The 19,923-nt window shown below is 42.0% G+C and overlaps 1 protein-coding gene across 2 annotated transcripts in view; it reads right to left on the bottom strand.

The window, feature by feature from the left end:
* The window catches only part of RFC3 (replication factor C subunit 3), a 36,877-nt gene that overhangs the window by 15,034 nt on the left and 1,920 nt on the right, over positions 1–19,923 (bottom strand). For both annotated transcript variants that reach the window (XM_080659355.1, XM_080659356.1), the window contains exons 2-4: positions 17,242–17,379; positions 10,010–10,077; positions 6,453–6,550 (exon numbers count right to left, since the gene is read on the bottom strand). In XM_080659355.1, the coding sequence (XP_080515481.1) occupies positions 6,453–6,550; positions 10,010–10,077; positions 17,242–17,379 (304 nt within the window). The remainder of the gene's footprint in view (positions 1–6,452; positions 6,551–10,009; positions 10,078–17,241; positions 17,380–19,923) is intronic.

Below are 19,923 nucleotides of genomic sequence, written 5' to 3'. Positions count from 1 at the left end.
CCGGGCCACTAGTATCTATACTAATAAAAGGGCAATATGCTAATTAGGCCAGACATCCATCCGGACAAAGCCACAGCAGCTGTGAGGGTCTAGGACCAGCGCTCGCATGGGAGGGGAGGGCCAGGCCGGCACCACTGGTCCAGTGCCACGGCCCCTTTTGCAGAGGGGGTGAGAAGGCGGCGCCATGCCCCCTTCTGCAAAGGTGGCGCACGACAGGCCGCAGGGTGGCCTGGTCCCAGTGCTGCCCCTTCCACAGAGGCAGCCACAGAGACAGCAGTGGGGGCCTAGTTCTGGTGCCATGCTTCCACAGAGGCTGGATGGGGCGCAAACTAGTGTGCCTCAACCTTCCACAGCCCCTCCTACAGCCGTCCTGGCCCCAGATCTCCTCCCCCCCACCAATGAGCAGGGGGCAGGGCCAGCCGACAGTGGCAGCAGCAGCGGGGTGATGGGGGCAGCACCTTCCCCTGATTAGCCCAGTTGCCTCCTGCAGAGGAGGACATCCCCTGAGGGCTCCTGGACTGTGAGAGGGGGCCGGCCGGGTTGAGGGACGCCCCCCCCCCCGTGCACCAATTTTGTGCACATGGCCTCTAGTAATGTTATAAACATGCAAAGTATTTTACTAGTGACCTGGTGCACAGATTCATGCACATTGAAAGAAAATCTATACTAATAAAAGGGTAATATGCTAATTAGGTGGACGTCTTCTGGATGACCTTCCGGACAAAGCTGCAGTGGCTGTGAGGGCCGAGGTGCGGCTGTGAAAGGCCCAGGCTCAGGCGGCTTCGAAGGGCCCAGGCTCAGGCCGGCAGTGGCAGCAGCAGCGGGGTAAGAGCAGTGCCTTCCCCTGGTCCACCAGATTGCCTCCCACAGAGGGAGGCCAGACTGAGGCTTAGGCCGGGGGCCAAGGCAGAGGTGGTTAGGGGCGATCAGGCCAGCAGAGGAGCAAGTTAGGGGCGATCAGGCCGGCAGGGGAGCAAGGTAGGGGCGATCAGGCCAGCAGGCAGAGGCAGTTAGGGGCAATCAGGTAGGCAGGCAGGTGAGCCATTAGGAGCCAGCGGTCCCGGATTGTGAGAGGGATGTCTGACTGCCAGTTCAGGCCTAAACCAGCAGTCAAACATCCCCTGAGGAGTCCCAGATTGGAGAGGGTGCAGGCCGGGCTGAGGGACCGCCCCCCCCCCCCATGCATGAATTTCGTGCACCGGGACTCTAGTTAATTAGAAGGTGGCTGGCAGGGCAGGACTGGGCAAGACGGGTCGGACACACCCGGCAGCCAACCTCCCATGGTCCCTTCCCGGCTGGCTGCACCTGGGGTGGCTCGTGGCTTAAAGACCATCTGCAGAGTGAGTGGAATCCCTCTGGCAGGTGGGGTCCCTTGGCCTGGCCTGCGGGGATTGGGCTGAAACCGGTTCTCTGAAATCCCGAGGGGTCCTGGAGTGTGAAAGGGCACTCTGCAAAGTTGCTGTTGTACAGGGTGTGGAATGCAAACACAAGTGTGCAGTAAGCCAGATTTGAGGCCAACAGTGCCCCAGCAACAACATAACCCATGGCCGAAGGTGGAATTGCGCAGCCCAGTGAGGAATCGGGCTCCCTCCTCTCTGGTTTCAGGGTGCGCCACCTGAGAACCACCGCTGCCAAGTCACTGCAACTCGGCAGCTCCTGCGTTGGGCTTCTGCCCCTGGTGGTCAGTGCGTGTCATAGCTATCAATCAGGCGGACACACTTAGCATATTAGCTTTTTATATATATAGATTAGAGGCCTGGTGCATGAAATTCATGCACTCAGGAGGGGGGTTCCTTCAGCCCGGCCTGCACTCTTTCACAGTCCGGGAGCCCTCAGGGGATGTCCAACTGACAGACATCCTCAGCGCTGGAGCTGCCCCCTTGTGGTCAGTACATGTCATAGTGATTGGTCATTCCACCGTGTGGTCAATTTGCATATTAGCCTTTTATTAGTACAGGATTATACTAATAGACCTAAGAAGAAAAGTTATAAAAACACATTCATGGATGCAAAAAAAGCATTTGAAAATTTTAACACACATTCATGTTAGAAACAATAAAATAAAAAATTATGGATATTTCCTTACCATGATTAAATAGATATACCTCAGGTCAAAATCTAGCAACTAACTAAATGGTGAAATCTTAGGGCTTTCCTCTTCCCAGAGTCATGACAAAAACATTCACTATCTCTACTACTATTAACCACTGTATTGAGGAAATGTTAAACATAATTAGACAAGAGAAAGTACTTAAGGCCATACAAATTGGAAAGTAAAAGGGAAAACCGTCTCTATTTACAAATGATATGAATGCATATCTGAAAAACCCAAAAGAGACATTGTAAAGACTATTACAAACAATAAGAGAATTTAATAATGTACAGGATATAAAATCAAGACATAAATATCAACAGCTATCATATATGTAAACAAAAAAGGAAATATAAGACAATCCCATTTATAGTAGCAAAAATAAATAAGTAAATATATTTATTTTGAAATACAGACTGAGGAGGAAGATACAGCCTGGAATATACACAGGCAATTCAAAAAACAGTAAAATGAGCAATGAACAAAAAGAAAAATTACCACACTTATTAAAAACAAATAAAAACACAATTTATTTCCCTAACTAAATCTGACAAAGATTAAAATTTTCCCAGTGTTGAAGAATATTGGGAAAAAAACAGGAACTCCCCACTACCACTAAGAGTAGTATAAACTTATACCATAATTTTGATGAAGAATTTTGCAAGAAATATCAAAAGTACTAAATGTTGGAATATTTAACATCACAAAATATTCTATAAGAATGTGTGCATAGATAGATGTGCAAAATGGCAGTGAATAAATGGAAGCAACAATGACAAGCTCCCAGGACTAAACTGAAATTACAACTAAAATACAGAAAAACCATCCTGAATAGTCAACTCAATACTAGCTGGAGAGAACCCTGATAATCAAGTACAGAAAGTGGAAACCACACAGAGCCTGGTAGGAAGTGCAGAGGCGCAAGAGGGTTAAGCTGGGCTCCCACAGACATCAGCTGAAGTTCTGGAGGGATATCTCAGCTGTGGGGGGAGAGGGGAGTTCCTACGGAGAACTCTGGGGTCTAATCCCCAAGCTGGGTCCCTAGCTAAGAGCACCAGAACTGAGAAGGGTGTCCACATATCATCTGCCTGTGAAAAGCAGCAGAATTGCAGTCTGCCAGTGAGAGACAGCTGGAAATGCAGGCACCTTCTTAAAAGGCCAACTCACAAAATTAAGTGTAAACCCACTTACCTCAGGCTCCAGCAGAGGGAGGGGCAGAGTGCACTGGAGATGTAGGAGCAGAAGCCAGGGTTGGGGGCTCTGGGGTTAGAGCTTCGAAGGCAGACACCCCGGTTTCCTGAGCCAAGTCATTCCCTCATAAGGCAGAGGACATCAATCACCAGCAGACCTTTACTATCCAGGCAGCTTTTGCCCCCCCCGGGTGGTGGTGGGGTGGTGGTGAGGGGGAGCAATTGCTGTTTTGATAAAACTCCCAGCAAAGTGGGAATAGAAGAACCATACAATAACATAATAAAGGCCATATATGACAAACCTACAGCCAACATCATACTCAATGGGCAAAAACTAAAAGCATTCCCCCTAAGAACAGGCTCAAGACAGTGATGTCGACTTTCACCACTCTTATTCAACATAGTACTGGAAGTCTTAGCCACAGTAATTAAACAAGAAAACAAAAAGCGGGGGGGGGGGGGGCATCCAAATTGAAAAGGAGTAAGTGAAACTCTCATTATTCACAGATCACATTATATTGTACATAGAAAACCCTAGAGACACCATTAAAAACACTACTAGATTTAATAAATGAATTCAGCAACACAGCAGGATACAAAATATCCAGAAATCGATGGCATTTCAATACACTAAAAATGAATTCTCAGAAAGAGAAACCAAACAATCCCATTTATTATTACCATAAAAAAAATTAAGATACTTAGGAAGAAACTTAACCAAGGAGGTAAAGAGTTGTACTCAGAAAAGTATAAGACGTTGAAAAAAGAGGTAGAAGAAGATAAAAGCAAGTGGACGAATATACCATGTTCATTGATTGATAGAATTAACATAATTAAAATGTCCATACTACCTAAAGCAATATATAGATTCAAGGCAATCGCTTTTAAAATACCAACAGCATATTTCACATATCTAGAACAAATAAATACTCCAAAAATTAATATGGAACCAAAAAAGACCTTGAATAGCTGCAGCAATCTTGAGAAAGAACTAAGTTGAAGGGATCATAATACCAGATATCAAGTTATATTACAAACCCACTTTGCTCAAAACAGCTTGATACTATCACAAGAACAGGCATAAAGATCAATGGAACAGAACAGAGACCCCAGAAATCACACCAAGTCATTACGCTCAATTAATATTTGACAAAGGAGGCAAGAGCATACAATAGTCAAGACAGTCTCTTTAATAAACGGTGTTGGGAAAATTAGACAGATACATGCACAAAAATGAGGCTAAACCACCAACTTACACTATACACAAAAATAAACTCAAAATGGAAAAAGGACTTAAACCTAAGAAGGAAAACCATAAAAATATCAGAAGAATCCATAGGCAGCACAATCTCAGACATCTCTCGTAGCAATATGTTTACAGATACATCTCCTAGGGCAGTGGTCGGCAAACTGCGGCTCACGAGCCGTGGTTTGCTGCTCTGTTGACTAATGAGTTTGCCGACCACTGTCCTAGACTAGGGCAAAGGAAACTAAGGAGAAAATAAACAAATGGGAGTACATCAAAAGAAAAAGCTTCTGCACAGTGAAATAAACCATCAACAAAATGAAAAGGGAGCCCATTGTATGGGAGAATATATTTGGCAATGATACATCTGATAAACGGTTAATATCCAAAATATATAAGGAACTCATACAACTCAACAAAGGAAGATAAATAATTCAATTAAAAAATGGGCAAATGAACTAAATAGACACTTCTCCAAAAGAGACATTCAGATGAGTAAGAGACATATGAAAAAATGCTCAAAGTCACTGATCATCAGAGAGATGCAAATCAGAAGGACAATGAGGTATCACCTCCCACCTGTCAGAATGGCTACCATCAACAAATGGCAATGCTGGCAAGGATGTTGCAAAAAGAGATCCCTAGTACACTGCTGGCGGGAATGCAAACTGATGCAGCCACTATGGAAAACAGTATGGAGTTTCCTCAAAAGAATTAAATTATGTAACTGCCATTTGACCTAGTGACCACACTTCTAGGAATATATCCTAAGAAACCCGAAACGCCAAACAGAAAGAAAGTATGCCCCACTATGTTCATTGTAGGGTAATTTACAACAGCTAAGATTTGCAAACAGCCCAAATGCCCATCAGTAGATGAGTGGATAAAAAAGCTATGGTACATTTATACCATGGAATACTATACAGCAGTAAAAAAGAAGCATCTCTTACCCTTTGAGACAGCCTGGACGGACCCGAAGAGTATTATGCTAAGCAAAACAAGCCAATCAGAAAAAGATAAGTATCACATGGTCACAGTCATATGTGTGAACAAAATAATGAACAAAATAAACTGATGATGAAGAAAATAGATCCAGAGATATAGAAGCTTGGAAGAGACTGTGGAATCTCAGAAGGAAGGTGGAGATAGGTGAGTACAGATCAACCAAATAAGTTGTATGCATATATTCATTATCCATGGACACAGACAACAGGGTGGTGAAGGCCTAGGGTGGTGGGCGAGTGCGGCTGGCAGGGGTCAATGGGGGAGAGGGGTAAATGGGACGTATGTAATACTTTCAACAATATAGATTTTAAAAAAAAAGAATGTGTACATATATACATACATATAAATGATAATGGAAGTTAATGACAAATGCACCACAATAATTTTAACTCAATGGTGGGATTATTGCTTATTTAATTTTCTTTTTGTTTATTTAGATATTTGATAATAAACGTATAACTTTGGTCCTAACAACAGTTATTTTTTTTCAATATATTTTTTTATTGTTGATAGTATTACAAATATCTCCCATTTAAGGCCAGTTATTTTTTCTAAATCCTGTAATCTTAGCAGTACAAATACATAACCCTCTTTCCACCAAAATCCAATTCCGCGGAACTATATGTAAACTCCCATGAGAACAGAGATCATGATTCTCTTACTTTTAGATTTCCTACCCCCAAAAGTAGCATAATCCTTGACGAAGAATAAATGGTTAATAAATATTTGTTAAATGGATGACATTTACAAATTCCCACTACATTTTCTCTCAGAACAGAAATCACTATAGAAACAGAAATAATGATTAAAAATACATACACACATCACTATACAAACAAAAATGATTAAAAAATATGCATTCCTTACAATTTGAGTGTCTGTCTAATGAAAATAATTTTTTTTCTTTTTTATCATATACCTTTAAAGTCTCTTTGAGAGTTTGTTTCAAGTTGCTGTGATTGTGCCACTGTTTTCAACATCTCCTGAATTACTACCCGGTCACTATTTCCAGCATCACTATATAAACAGAAATAATGATTAAAAATACACACATCACTATACAAACAAAAATAATGATTAAAAAAATACACACACACACAACTTGAAAGTATTATGCCCTTATTGTTAATATAAGAAAAATGTTGAAGATATTAAGTAGCTACAATTTTAATCAAAATTAATAAAAACTAAATTACATTCACAAGATTTTAAAACTGAGAAAAAATACTAACAATATTCTATATTTAATTATAACTTAATTAATCACTGAAAACACTAAGTTTACTGTTACTTAAAAAGAGCAATAACTAATAACAGATTGACAATTACTTTAGCACTTCTGTATACACTATAGTTACTACCTAGTTACAGCTAATTTTCTTGACTATCTAGAATTACTCAAAATATAGATATAACTATTTGAAACAAATTTAACTTCCATTCTTCTTCCCCATCATCAAAACAGCAAAGATCTGAGAAAGAACAACTCTAGACACACCTGCTCCCTGCACTAGCATGGAGCTGATTCCCTTAGCAAGGGAATGAGATAAGCACATGAAATTTAAGATACAAAGTCAGAATTCTATAGGCTGTTGACTTATTATAGGCATTATCTGTCATTTATACCCACATATTGCTTTTGCATTTAAGTCATGTGCCTCACAAACCAACCTGTTACCAGGTTAATTTAGGCTGAATGTCAATTTCATAAAATCTTTCCCAATTCACTATTATTACGTCAATATACCTACAGTGTCTTTTTATAATTTTCTAGTCAAGAATCTAAACCATTTTCCTTTTGTCTATGGAATTAAAACTTTTTCTACATTTATGATCAGATCCTTCCCACCAACCTTATTTCTCTTAATTTTCTTTGACATACCTAGGGAAAATCCTATATAATAAAAGGCTAATATGCAAATCGACCGAACAGCGGAACAACCAGTCACTATGATGTGCACTGACCATCAGGGGGCAGATGCTCAATGCAGGAGCTGCCCCCTGGTGGACAGTGTGTTCCCACAGGGAGAGCGCAGTTCAGCCAGAAGCCCTGAGCTGGGCTCATGGCTGGTGAGTGCAGTGGTGGTGGCAGGAGCCTCTCCCGCCTACGCAGGAGCGTTAAGGATGTCCGACTGACAGGGGAAAGAGGGCCTAAGCCCTCAGTCGGACATCCCCCGAGGGCCCTTGGACTGCAAGAGGGCGCAGGCCGGACTGAGGAACAACCCCCCACACCCCAGTGCACAAACTTAGTGCACTGAGCCTCTAGTAATACCTATCAGGATTGTTTTGAGGGCTAAATATAATAATCCATGTAAAACTTTTCTCAGGGTGCCTTATACTGAATACATATCTACACTAATAAAACGCCAGGTGTCACGCAAGGAACTACCAGAGACCAGACCACCACCACCCCTCGCCAGGCTGGCCCCGCACCCAAGCAAGTGGTTAGTGGCAATCAGGCAGGCAGGCAGAATGGTTAGGGGAGATCAGGTAGGCAGACCAGTGGTTAGGGGTGATCAGGTAGGCAGGCAAGTGGTTAGGGGCAATCAGGTAAGCATGCAGAGTGGTTAGGGGTGATCAGGTAGGCAGGCAAGCATTTAGGAGAAATCAGGTAGGCAGACGGCCCCTCACAGGGCTGGCCCTGCCGCCCAGCAAGCAGTTAGGGGTGATCAGGCAGGCAGGCAGGCAGAGTGGTTAGGGCAATCAGGTAGGCAGACAGCCCCTTGCAGGGCTGGCCCTGCCCCTCAGCAAAGAAAGAGGGAGGCCCAGGCCAACCAAGCCATCGCACCCCAGCCTGTCACCTGCAGAGGGAGGCCACCAGTGGCGGGGGGGTGAGGGGCAGCACTGCACAGATGGCAAGCAGTGGCAGCGGCGGCGTGGGGCCAGTTGCCTGTAGCCGGGGGAAGTAAAGCCCCACTAGGCCTAGCGACCCTACCCAAGGGGTCCCAGGTTGTGAGAGGGTGCAGGCTGGGCTGAGGGAACCCCCTGAGCCCCGAGTGTACGAATTTTCATTCACTGGGCCTCTAGTTAGCTTATAATCCTACTAGAGGCCCAGTACACAAAATTCATGAATGGGGGGGGGGTCTCCCTCAGCCCAGCCTGCACCCTCGCCAATCTGGGACCCCTTGAGGGATGTCCAACTGCCCATTTAGGCACAATCCAGGACTGCTGGCTCCCAACCGCTCGCCTGCCTGCCTGCCTCATTGTCCCTAACTGCTTCTGCCTGCCAGCCTGATCACCCCCTAACCACTCCCCTGCCAGCCTGATCGACGCCTAACTGCTCCCCTGCCATCCTGATTGCCCCTAACTGCCCTCCCCTGCCAACCTGGTCACCCCTAACTGCCCTCCCCTGCTGACCCGGTCACCCCTAACTGCCCTCGCTTGCCAGCCTGGTCACCCCCAACTGCCCTCCCCTGCTGGCCTGGTCCCCCCCAACTGCCCTCCCCTGCTGGCCTGGTCACACCTAATTGCCCTCCCCTGCAGGCCTGGTCCCTCCCAACTGCTCTCCCCTGCTGGCCTGATTGCCCACAACTGCCCTCCCCTGCCGGCCATCTTGTGTCCACATGGGGCCAGCCATCTCGTCTGTTGGAGTGACAGTCAATTTGCATATTACTCTTTTATTAGATAGGATTCCTCCTACTCCATTCAATCTTGCTCATTAGTTCTGAATGAGTTAATATTTTTTTAAAAACTTACTATGTACTTTGTGTAAGATACCAAGCTCTGTAAAGCAAGAAAACGTAATTATCAAAATTATTTCAATGAGGGGTTCTCAGAGAGAAGGCAAAGTGAGAGGGTCTAGGCCAGCTGTGGGCAAACTACGGCCCGCGGGCCGGATCCGGCCCGTTCGGCTGTTCTATCCGGCCCGCGGAGCCGAAAGAGCAGAGGGTTCTCTTGCTCTCCCCTCCGCTCCTTTACTTTGAATTTATATTAGTTCACACAAACACTCCATCCATGCTTTTGTTCCGGCCCTCCGGTCCAGTTTAAGAACCCATTGTGGCCCTCGAGTCAAAAAGTTTGCCCACCCCTGGTCTAGGCTCTCTAACCACACTAGGCAGCTTCACTTTTATCTGTTTATACACTGTGTTTTCATACATGATTTTACTTTAAGAAAGGGTTCTACTCTTTTTAAAAAAGGTCTGAACATCACTATCCTAAAAATGCTTATTTAGCTCTGGCTGGTGTGGTTCAGTGGTAGAGTATCAGTCTCAGGTTCGATTCCAGGTCTAGGGCATGTACCTGGGTTGTAGGTTCGTTGCCCTGCCCTGGTTGGGGCATGTACAGGAAGCAACCAATTGATGTGTCTCTCTCACATCAATATTACTTTCTCTCTCTCTCTCTCTTTCTCTCTCCCCTCTCTCTCTCCGCTTCCCTCCCTCCCTTCCACTCTCTCTAAAAATCAATGGGAAAAATATCCTCGGATGAGGATTAACAAAAAATAATAAAAATGCTTATTTTTGTACATTAGCAGCTTACCTGGCATTAACTTCAAGGTGGTAATTGCTTGCAATAGTGCTAATTTCAATTTTCTTTTTAGATGGAGTCTGTGGACAAAGAAAATAAATGTTTTTAACATTCATTTATTGGCTAGCTCTCCTCTTTCCTGTATTTCACTGTTTTGTTTTGTTTATTATTATTATACTGGCGGCCCAGTGCATAAATTCGTGCAGGGGAGGGGGGTGTCCTTCAGCCCGGTCTGCACCCTCTCGCAATCCAGGACCCCTGGCTCCTAAACGCTTGCCTGCCTGCCTGATCATCCCTAATCGCTTGCCTGCCTGTCTGATCGCCCCTAACCGCCTCAGCCTTGGCCCCTGCCGCCGCGGCTTCGTCCAGAAGGACATCCAGAATGACACCCGGAAGGTTGTTCAGCTGTCCAGTCTAATTATCATATTATGCTTTTATTATTATAGATAAACAATAATGCTTACTAAAATAAAATTTTAAAGAACTACCACTAATGTTTTAACTTCATTAATCCCATTCTTTTATTACTGTGCAGATAAACATTTTTTATACAAATTGCATCGACAGCCTGTTTTTATTGAGATTACATTTTTCCTCTACCTCCAGAAATCTCCAAACCATTTTGTTACCAGATCATCTTTGTACACAACCTATATGTCCTTTTACAGCCTTTCCCATAACACACAAAAATAAATACACACACACACACATATACACACACACACACATCAGTGTTTTTTGTCAAAAATAAAAGTGGCAAACATTTCGCTGTTTTGCTTTTCCTACTTGACAATACAACTAGGCAATTCCTCTCAGACAAAGTGGAATAGGGTGTTAGAGTTGCATTTGAATCTATAACATGGGTGTCCCAAAAACTAGTCATATTGATGGGTATTTTATTTTTTGCTTTTTGCCATTTCAAACAATTCCATAATTAACATCCTTGCACATGTCTCCTGCACTGCTTTCATTTCCATGGCAATAGGTTCCCAATAAAGAATTTGCTCAATTGACAGGGATATTTTCTATAGTTCTATTATGTATGTGTGTTTATATGTATAATCAGTTTCCCTTCCAAAAAAAATATTTAGCAATTCATTTTTCCCCTGGCAGTGAATACAATTCCCCAACATTCTCCACCCTCAGTAAGTTTTACATCATGAATTTAATTTTTGCCAGCTGATGAATATATTATATATATATGTGTACATATATATACCATAGTTATGTACATTATAATATATAAAATATAAGAGAGTATATATATTACTGAATATATGTAATAGATTCACACTGCTTTTCCTTGACTATCACAAAGGTCAACATCTTTACATGTTTATTGGCTATTTATATTTCTCTTCTGTGACTATTTTTTATTCCATTTTCTACCGGGTTTTTGTCTTTTCCATTGTTGGTTTATAAAATCTTTTACCTAAAATGTTCCTTTCAAATATTTATAATCATTCATTTTCCTATTGATTTCATGTGTTAGCTTGTTATACAAATTAAAAAATTCATATATTTCCAAGAATATATATATTTTTCTATAGCGTCTATGTTTTCTATCAAAAGGTGTTCTTGATTCATAGGCTGTTTAAGGAATTTTATTGAAAAAAAATTAATGTTTCACTTTAACATTTAAATCTTTACTTCATTTGGAATTTATCTTTATACGTTAGTATCAGAGATTCAACTTTTTAGGTTAGCACATTGTGATTACTCATCTTTTTCCTACTAATCTGAAATAGATCCTCCATCTTATTTCTGGACTATTAAGTTCCACTGACCTAATTCTCTATACCCATGCCAATACAATACTGTTTTTATTATAGTAGCTTTACAATATGTTTTAATATCTATTCATGTCAGTCCCACTTCCAAATCTTTTTAAGTCACTTTAGCCAGTATCAGAAATCTATTATTTCATATGTACTTTAAGAATTTCATACAATTAAAAAACAATTGGATTTTAATTAATCTTCATTGAAAGTTACACTCTGAGTGGAGGAAAAAGATACTTTAAATATTAACTCACATATCTGAGACATACTGCATCTTTCTATTTGATCAGTTCTTGTTCTTTGTCCTTTTATGTTCAAGTTTCTTCCTACAGATTCCACACTTTTCTTATTAAATTTTTCACTGTATATAAGAATTTCCACCAGAATATACATCAAACTCAATGTATCTAAACACAAACTAATCAAAGAGTCAAGACAGTATCTTCAATAAACGTTGGGAAAATTAGATCCATGCAAAAAACGAGACTAGACCACCAACTTATACCATACTCAAAAATAAACTCTAAATGGATAAAAGACTTAAATGTAAGTCATAAAACCATAAAAATCCTAGAAGAAAACATAGACAGCAAAATCTTAGACATCTCTTGTAGCAATATGTTTGTGGATACATCTCTTAGGGCAAAGGAAACTAAGGAGAAAATAAACAAATGGGACTACATCAAAATAAAAAAGCTTCGGGAGCATTATCTCAATTCGTTGAGGTTCTGCTTCCCGGCATATGTCGACAGTTTGGCTGAAATATACTCACAAAAACTCTTTACAGGTTTCAATGTTTTTTTTTTTTTTGGTTTTTTTTTTTTTTGGTTTTTTATGTTAACATAATTTGGCGTAGTTGCGGCAGGATTCCAAAGAAAACTCAGCCGGGATCATCCCTTGGACTTGGACTCGGAGCTAGGATCCAGCAAAGGGCCCATTAAGCCCGCCGGTTCTCTGCCCATTGGGTGAACTTGGGTGAGCTAACTCTTGGATCCAGGACTTTCCCTTGCTTTGGTAGAGAGTCTGACTTTATTTGAGCTGTGTTTTAAAATCCTCGAGGTGGAACCAGGGTTGACAGAACCCAGGTTAAGGGTTGAAAGAACCCAGGCTAAGGCAGGACTGGAGGGAAAAAAATGGGTTGCTGGTTTTGATTTTGGCTTTTCAATTGGAATTGCTGAGAGTCTGAGCAAAAATAACCTTTGCCATATAAATGAGCTGAACTCATTTAGCTCCGAAAATAAAGGGGCAACATTTCTCTTTTTTTTTTTTGAATAGTCTGATTCTGGGGTGTTCTTAGGTGACTAAGAATCTTTGTGGAGGTGTCAGAAATGCAGGAGCCCCATATGGAAGTCCCGAACCAACTGTTAACTAAATGGCTCATCTAGAGGGCCACCATAAGGCTTGGTCTACCCGGGCCCGGAACCTTTCCTGTGGTTTTAGACAGCCGGGAGAGAAAAAGAGGCCACATTTGACCCACTACATAACATGTCTAAAGTTTGCTCAGACTACAGATATCAAAAAAAAAAAAAAAAAAAAAAAAAAAAAAATTAACATGGGAAATTGTGCCTCCAAGGCCAGAAGCTCCCAAGACCCCAGCCCTCATTTAATACTCCTGATAGGAAGCCTTTACTTGCAAGTACTTTACAGAAATAAGAAGATTTAACTAGAAAATATTAACTGAGAGATGGGTAAAAATGCAGTTTGTTTGGGGTACCTATGATAATATTTTGCATGCAGAAATTAGAAAATGACGCCTCTGAAATTAAACTGAATGAGTATATGGGAAGCATATCTTGATTTGGAAATTAGAAGCTTCTAAGGAAAAGCATAGAAAAAAAATTTCTTCCAATAAGATGGCAATTAATAAAAAAATTTAGACACTGTCTCAGAACTATTCTAAAGTTAATAAATGTCTACATCTCGTTTTTCCCGTAGGAAGCATGCCTCTGATTTATCTTCACAGAAGATTCCCCCAGACAAAGGGAGGGAGAGGCAACAAAAAAAGATCCCAGCCCCCCCCCCCTTTTTTTTTTAATAGTCCATTGGGAATATACTGAAATTCTAGAGAGGGCAGTTCCTGAACCAGGGACAAAAGACATTGCTTTGGTAATTTTTAATGCTGGACATTCTCTGGTATAAACTTTTAGTGTGTTCTGTGTGCCTGTATAAGAGTGTTGATGTTTTTGTGTCTCTTTGTTGTTTAATTAAAGAAGAAGCAAGTCCTGCTCTGGGGAAGCCTAGTTGTGTGTGGTGGGGTTGAAAGTGTGAGAGAAATTGCAAGAACGTCCTAGCAGCTGCCAAGAAGTCTTCATCTTGGGGGCTCTTCTTGCTCTCCCTCTCAGGGTTCAGTCTCCAGAAACAGCTAGTGAGATTTCTGTCTGTTAGTCTGCAATATAATTGTGGCTGTCTATCTTTTAGGGATGTCGGTTTGCTCTTCCCTTGTTTATTGTGAGAATAAACAAATCATCTTTTCTATCAAAGAACAGTTTAGACAGCCTCCATTTTGGACTGTGACTTGGCAGCCGCCATGTTGGCCACATGGCTTGCTGCTCCCCTGGGGGCCGCCATCTTGAAACAGCAAAGGCCAACCCATCCTTTTGAATTAGCCAATCGGGAAAGACCGTGCGCCTGTGCTCCAATCAAGAGCAAGGGACAGGTCGCGTACATTGCTAAGGCACTCTGCTTCAGAATGGAATGTGCAAAGATTCAGAGTCAAGTTCAAACAGGAAACTTTAGTGGGGTAGCATGTGTCCAGTCAGGGATACCCGGCAAGCCAAGCGTCATGATTCCCTGTGGGGGCATCTGCCAGTGATACTCTGGGTATTTGAGTTTCACATATTGGGAGTTTATGAATTTTTTCAATGTTCAATACACTGCTTGCAATAAGCCATGTGCCTCATTTTAAAATCTTACATATTATTCCTTATATGTTGAAATTATAATTGGATCTAAAGGTATACAAATTTTATATTACTCTCTATGTCATTTTACAGGGATTATTACTTACCAAGAAGTTGTTGTCTTAGAATGTTATATTTTATAGAAAAGCGAAGTTTTTATCAAATCTATAACCATGCCACTTTTAAATTTTTGTCATTTGTGGACAGCTGTATTCTGATGCATTTGTAGGTATATTATACGTCTAGAAAAAAATCCATGAAAAGGACTCGGACTTATTCTAAATTGCAGGCTTCTAAGCAGGTCATATTTTTGAACTGGATGAAGATTTATAGAACTTAAGGAATAACTGAATTCAAAAACTACTGGCAAATAATCAGGATAAACAAAAATAACTATGGGACTAAATGAATTGAGGATAATTATTCTTATGACCCTTTAAAATATTGTTGACTTTTAAATCTTTTGTTTCCCGAATGTAAGGAAAAGTAAAGAGCAGACATTCTGCATTGTAGGAACTAACAAATTGGTAACAAATTCATTTCACAGTGCGCTCCCAGGAGACGAAGATTTCAAAGATAATGGCTTACAATCAGGAGATTTGGTGTCTTGAAAAAGACACCAAATAAAAGAAAGACTCTCTTCAACCTCGTTGGAGGGGACCTTACCAGGTATTACTAACTAACCCATGTGCTGCCAAACTTAAAGGAGTTAGCTCATGGATTCACATTTCTCATTTAAAAAGGCACCTGACTGTGAATGGACGTCTACTCCCATTTTGACACCCGTCTGCAGTGGAGATCAAAGACCTTTCAAGGACGAGAAGTCGCTGACCACGGAGGCAGACAGCTATCCCAAGACTACGTCAACAAGGCCTGTATGCTCACAAACTGATATTGCTTGTTTTTATATCTTCTGATTGTTATTGATTGAATGTACATAAAGTTATTTTCATATTATTATTATCCTTATGGTTCCCTAGTGGAAACAATATCTACCTCCCCAGACCTCTTCCCTTATTAGATATGAAAAATTTAACTTGGATATCTGCTACTCTTTCCCACCTACTATACAATGATGTTCTGATTATCAGGTATGATAGTGAAATTAATGCTTTGTTAGCCACACATTGGTCTTCTCCTACTATCAATATAAGCTTTGGTTGTTGTTGTTTAAAAAAAATAAAAATTAAAAAAAATAAAGCTTCTGCACAGTGAAAGAAACCATCAACAAAATGAAAAGGGAGCCCACTGTATAGGAGAACATATTTGGCAATGATACATCTGATAAACAGTTAATATCCAAAATATATAAGGAACTCATACAACTTAACAAAAGGAAGACAAATGATCCAATTAAAAAGTAGGTAAAGGACCTACTAGACACTTCTCCAAAGCGGACATTCAGCTGGTTAATAAAGACATGAAAAAATGCTCCAAGTCACTGAACATCAGAGATGAAAATTAGAACAATGAGGTATCTCCTCACACCTGTCAGAATAGCTACCATCAAAAAATCAACAAATGACAAGTGCTAACCAGGTTGTGGAAAAAAGGGAGCACTAATTCACTGTTGGTGGGAATGCAGACTGGTGCAGCAATTATGGAAAACAGTATGGCGTTTCCGCAATAATTATATATGAAAAAGAAAACTTAAATATGGAAATTCCATTTGACCCAGTGATTCCACTTCTCAGAACATTAGGCTAATCAACATTAGCCTAAAATCTATCATCCTAAACATTCTATTAATAACACTACTTACCATCCAGTCATTCAGCACGCATTTTTTTCAATGTCCAATATGTATAAGACAGTATAGCAATGGCTATGAAGGATATGAAAATGAATATGCTATGTTTCCTATATAATTTCAAAATAAATACTATGTTGTCAAAGTAAAAGATGTAAAAGCAATAATATAACATAAGGCAAAACAAAGGAAGTACTCTAAAAGTATAAACTGTGTACTAGAAGGAAAAATTAATTCTAATGGAGTTGTAGGGCACTGAGAGCAGACATTCCAACTAGATCTTCAACATGATCTAAAGGAAAGAGCATGAAAATGCACTGCACGATATGAAGCTGGAAAGCTCAGCCAGGGCAAGATTACAGGAACTCTGATATGATCCCAGAGCCTCATGCCTCCTTTTCCAGTCAGCTGCCAATCTTTACTAAGTTGCCTTATTCCACGATTACAATTTCGCTCAAAATCATTCCCTTTCTTTCCATACCCACTATTGCTCTCAGAATAATGAGCTTTTAAAACCTTGAGTTCTAGTCCAAATGAGCCACTGATTTTCTAGGTAATTTAAAATGAACCCTACCACAACATTTTACCCTAATCTCCTATTGCTCATATTTCTCTCTAACATAACTGACTTTGGGCTAGTTATAATAATTAAGTCTATAAATCAGTAGCTCTCAATCCTGAACACCAGGATTACCTGTGAAATTCTTACTTAAATCATATATGGGGCAGCAATGGGGGAGGGCAATGTATTGATGATGAGGACTGAAAATCCCCGCTATAAATATTTGGAGGGCCTCAAAGTGAAATGCTTACTGTGATGGTCTGATGTTCAATTCTCAATTTTTCCACTCCAACACCATAAAGTTCACGTAGAATACACATAATTCTTGTCTTTTTACCAGCACCTGATGGACCATACACTAACAAATGAGGAAAGTCACCACACTGTACCTGGGAAAAGAAAAAAAATCAAACAATGACTCCTTTTCCTAATCACATAATTGTTCTGGGTAGAATTAAACTCTTTTTAAATATCAATATTTTGTATCTCTACCTATGAAACTTCAAATATATATATGTTTGTGTGTGTGTGTGTATGAATGTACATATAGAGATTTTTTAAAATTATGGAATGTTAATTATTCCCTGGCATTAATTTTATGTAATTATATACCTAGCATACATGCTTGATACAATACCATCCCAAACCTGGCTGACTGTCAGAATCTCCTAGGGCAGTGGTTGGCAAACTGCGGCTCGCAAGCCACATGCGGCTCGGGAGCCGCGGTTTGCCGCTCTGTTGACTAATGAGTTTGCCGACCACTGGGATAGGGGCTTAATCACAAGGAACAACAACAGCCTGTAATTATTGGAATCGAGAGTCTAGGGAACTTTTAAATTAAAAGACTGGTTATTAGATCCATTCCATCAAATTATGATTCAGTAACTAAAATTAATTATCTGTCTTAGTCTGGGTTTCCACACACAGACCCTTTGATAAGAACTGAGTGCATTTGGCCTATTTGGGAAGTAAAGAAAAATTTTGTAGGGAAGCAAAAGGAAAAGAAGGCAGAGTGTATTATCAACTTAAATACCATTCTGGGTACCTGAGACTTGATCTTGCTGGGGATCTTGAAGCTAAAGTTAAAATACACCACAGTATCTCAAGGGTACAGAAGATGGAGTCTGACATGCTATCTCTCTCATCAATCCTATGTTAAAGCTAGACTGGAAAAGTGGAGGGGGAGTAGTGAACATTCCCAGGTATTTCAAGTCAATTTAGGGGTGTCAGCAAGGGAAAGCCTCAGGAAGTGCAAATACAGGGAGGTGAAAGTCAGTCTGTGTGCACTTACAAGAAAGAGCAAGGGGACAAAGTAGAGCACTGATAGTGCTGCATTACAGTATAAGACTGTTTTTTATACTGATGATCAATCTGGTTTAGGAATTTATAATATGAAGTCTATAAAGATGAAAACACATCTGTGCCTCGGATATACACTGAGTAGCCAGATTATTATGATCTCTGAATGAATAATAATATGGCCACTCTATGTGTGTGTGTATTATCGAGGCCTGGTGCATGAATTCATGCATGGGTGGGGTCCAGCCAGCCTGGCCAGGGGGAAGGAACATGAGCTGTTGGCTGGCCTGCCTGCTGGTCGAACTCCTGGTTGAGGGAACAATTTGCGTATTAGCCTTTTATTATATAGAACTAGAGGCCCGGTGCACGAAATTCGTGCACGGGGGGGGGGTTCCCCTGCACCCAGCCAGCACCCACTCCAATCTGGGACCCCCCAGTGGGATTGGGCCTAAACGGGCAGTCGGACATCCCTCTCACAATCCAGGACTGCTGGCTCCCAACTGCTCGCCTGCCTGCCTTCCTGATTGCCCCTAACTGCTTCTGCCTGCCAGCCTGATCACCCCTAACCACTCCCCTGCCAGCCTGATTGATGCCTAACTTCTCCCCTGCCAGCCTGTTTGCCCCTAACTGCCTTCCCCTGCGGGCCTGGTACCCCCGAACTCTTCTCCCCTGCAGGCCTGGGTCCCCCCCAACTGCCCTTCCCTGCAGACCCAGTCACCCCCAACTTCCCTCCTCTGCCGGCCAGGTCACCCCTAACTGCCCTCCCCAGCAGGCTTGATCACTACCAACTGCCCTCCCTTGCAGGCCTGGTTCCTCCCAACTGCCCTCTCCTACTGGCCTGATCACCCCCAACTGCCCTCCCTTGCAGGCCTGGTTCCTCCCAACTGCCCTCCCCTGCTGGCCATCTTGTGTCCACATGTGGGCAGGATCTTTGACCACATGGGGGCAGCCATCTTGTGTGTTGGAGTGAAGGTCAATATGCATATTACTCTTTTATTAGAGGCCTGGTGCATGGGTGGGGGCCAGCTGGTTTGCCCTGAAGGGTGTCCCGGATCAGGGTGGGGGTTCCCGTGGGGCGGCCTGGGCAAGGGGCCTATGGTGCCCACCCCCGGGTGACCCAAGCAGAGGCCCTGGGATCTGGGATTTATTTATCTTCTACAATTGAAACTTTGTAGCCTGTTAAAGCCAAGCCTTCTGCTCGCTCAGTGGCGGCAGCCATTTCTGTTGGGATTTATGTATCTTCTATAATTGAAACTTTGTAGCCTTAAGCGGAGGCCAAAGCAGGCCAGGGCTGCAGAAGCTTGGCTTCCTCCATTGCCGCGGGCAACCCTAGCCTCCTGCTCTCTCCAGCTCCGTGGCTGCCGCCATTTCTGTTGGGAATTATTTATCTTCTATAATTGAAACTTTGTAGCATTGAGTGGAGGCCTGGGCCAGCAAGGGCAGGTGGAAAGCTTGGCTTCCTCCATTGCCAGGGAAACCCAAGCCTCCCTTCTGCTCTCTGTGGCTGCAGCCATCTTGGTTGGGTTTATTTGCATATCCCCTCCTGATTGGCTGGTGGGCGTAGCAGAGTGATGGTTAATTTGCATATTACTCTTTTATTAGATAGGATATACACTGAGTGGCCAGATTATTAT

Source organism: Plecotus auritus (assembly GCF_963455305.1).
Source record: "Plecotus auritus genome assembly, chromosome: 3".
Lineage (NCBI taxonomy): Eukaryota > Metazoa > Chordata > Mammalia > Chiroptera > Vespertilionidae > Plecotus > Plecotus auritus.
This window is presented reverse-complemented; position numbering and strand designations above follow the sequence as displayed.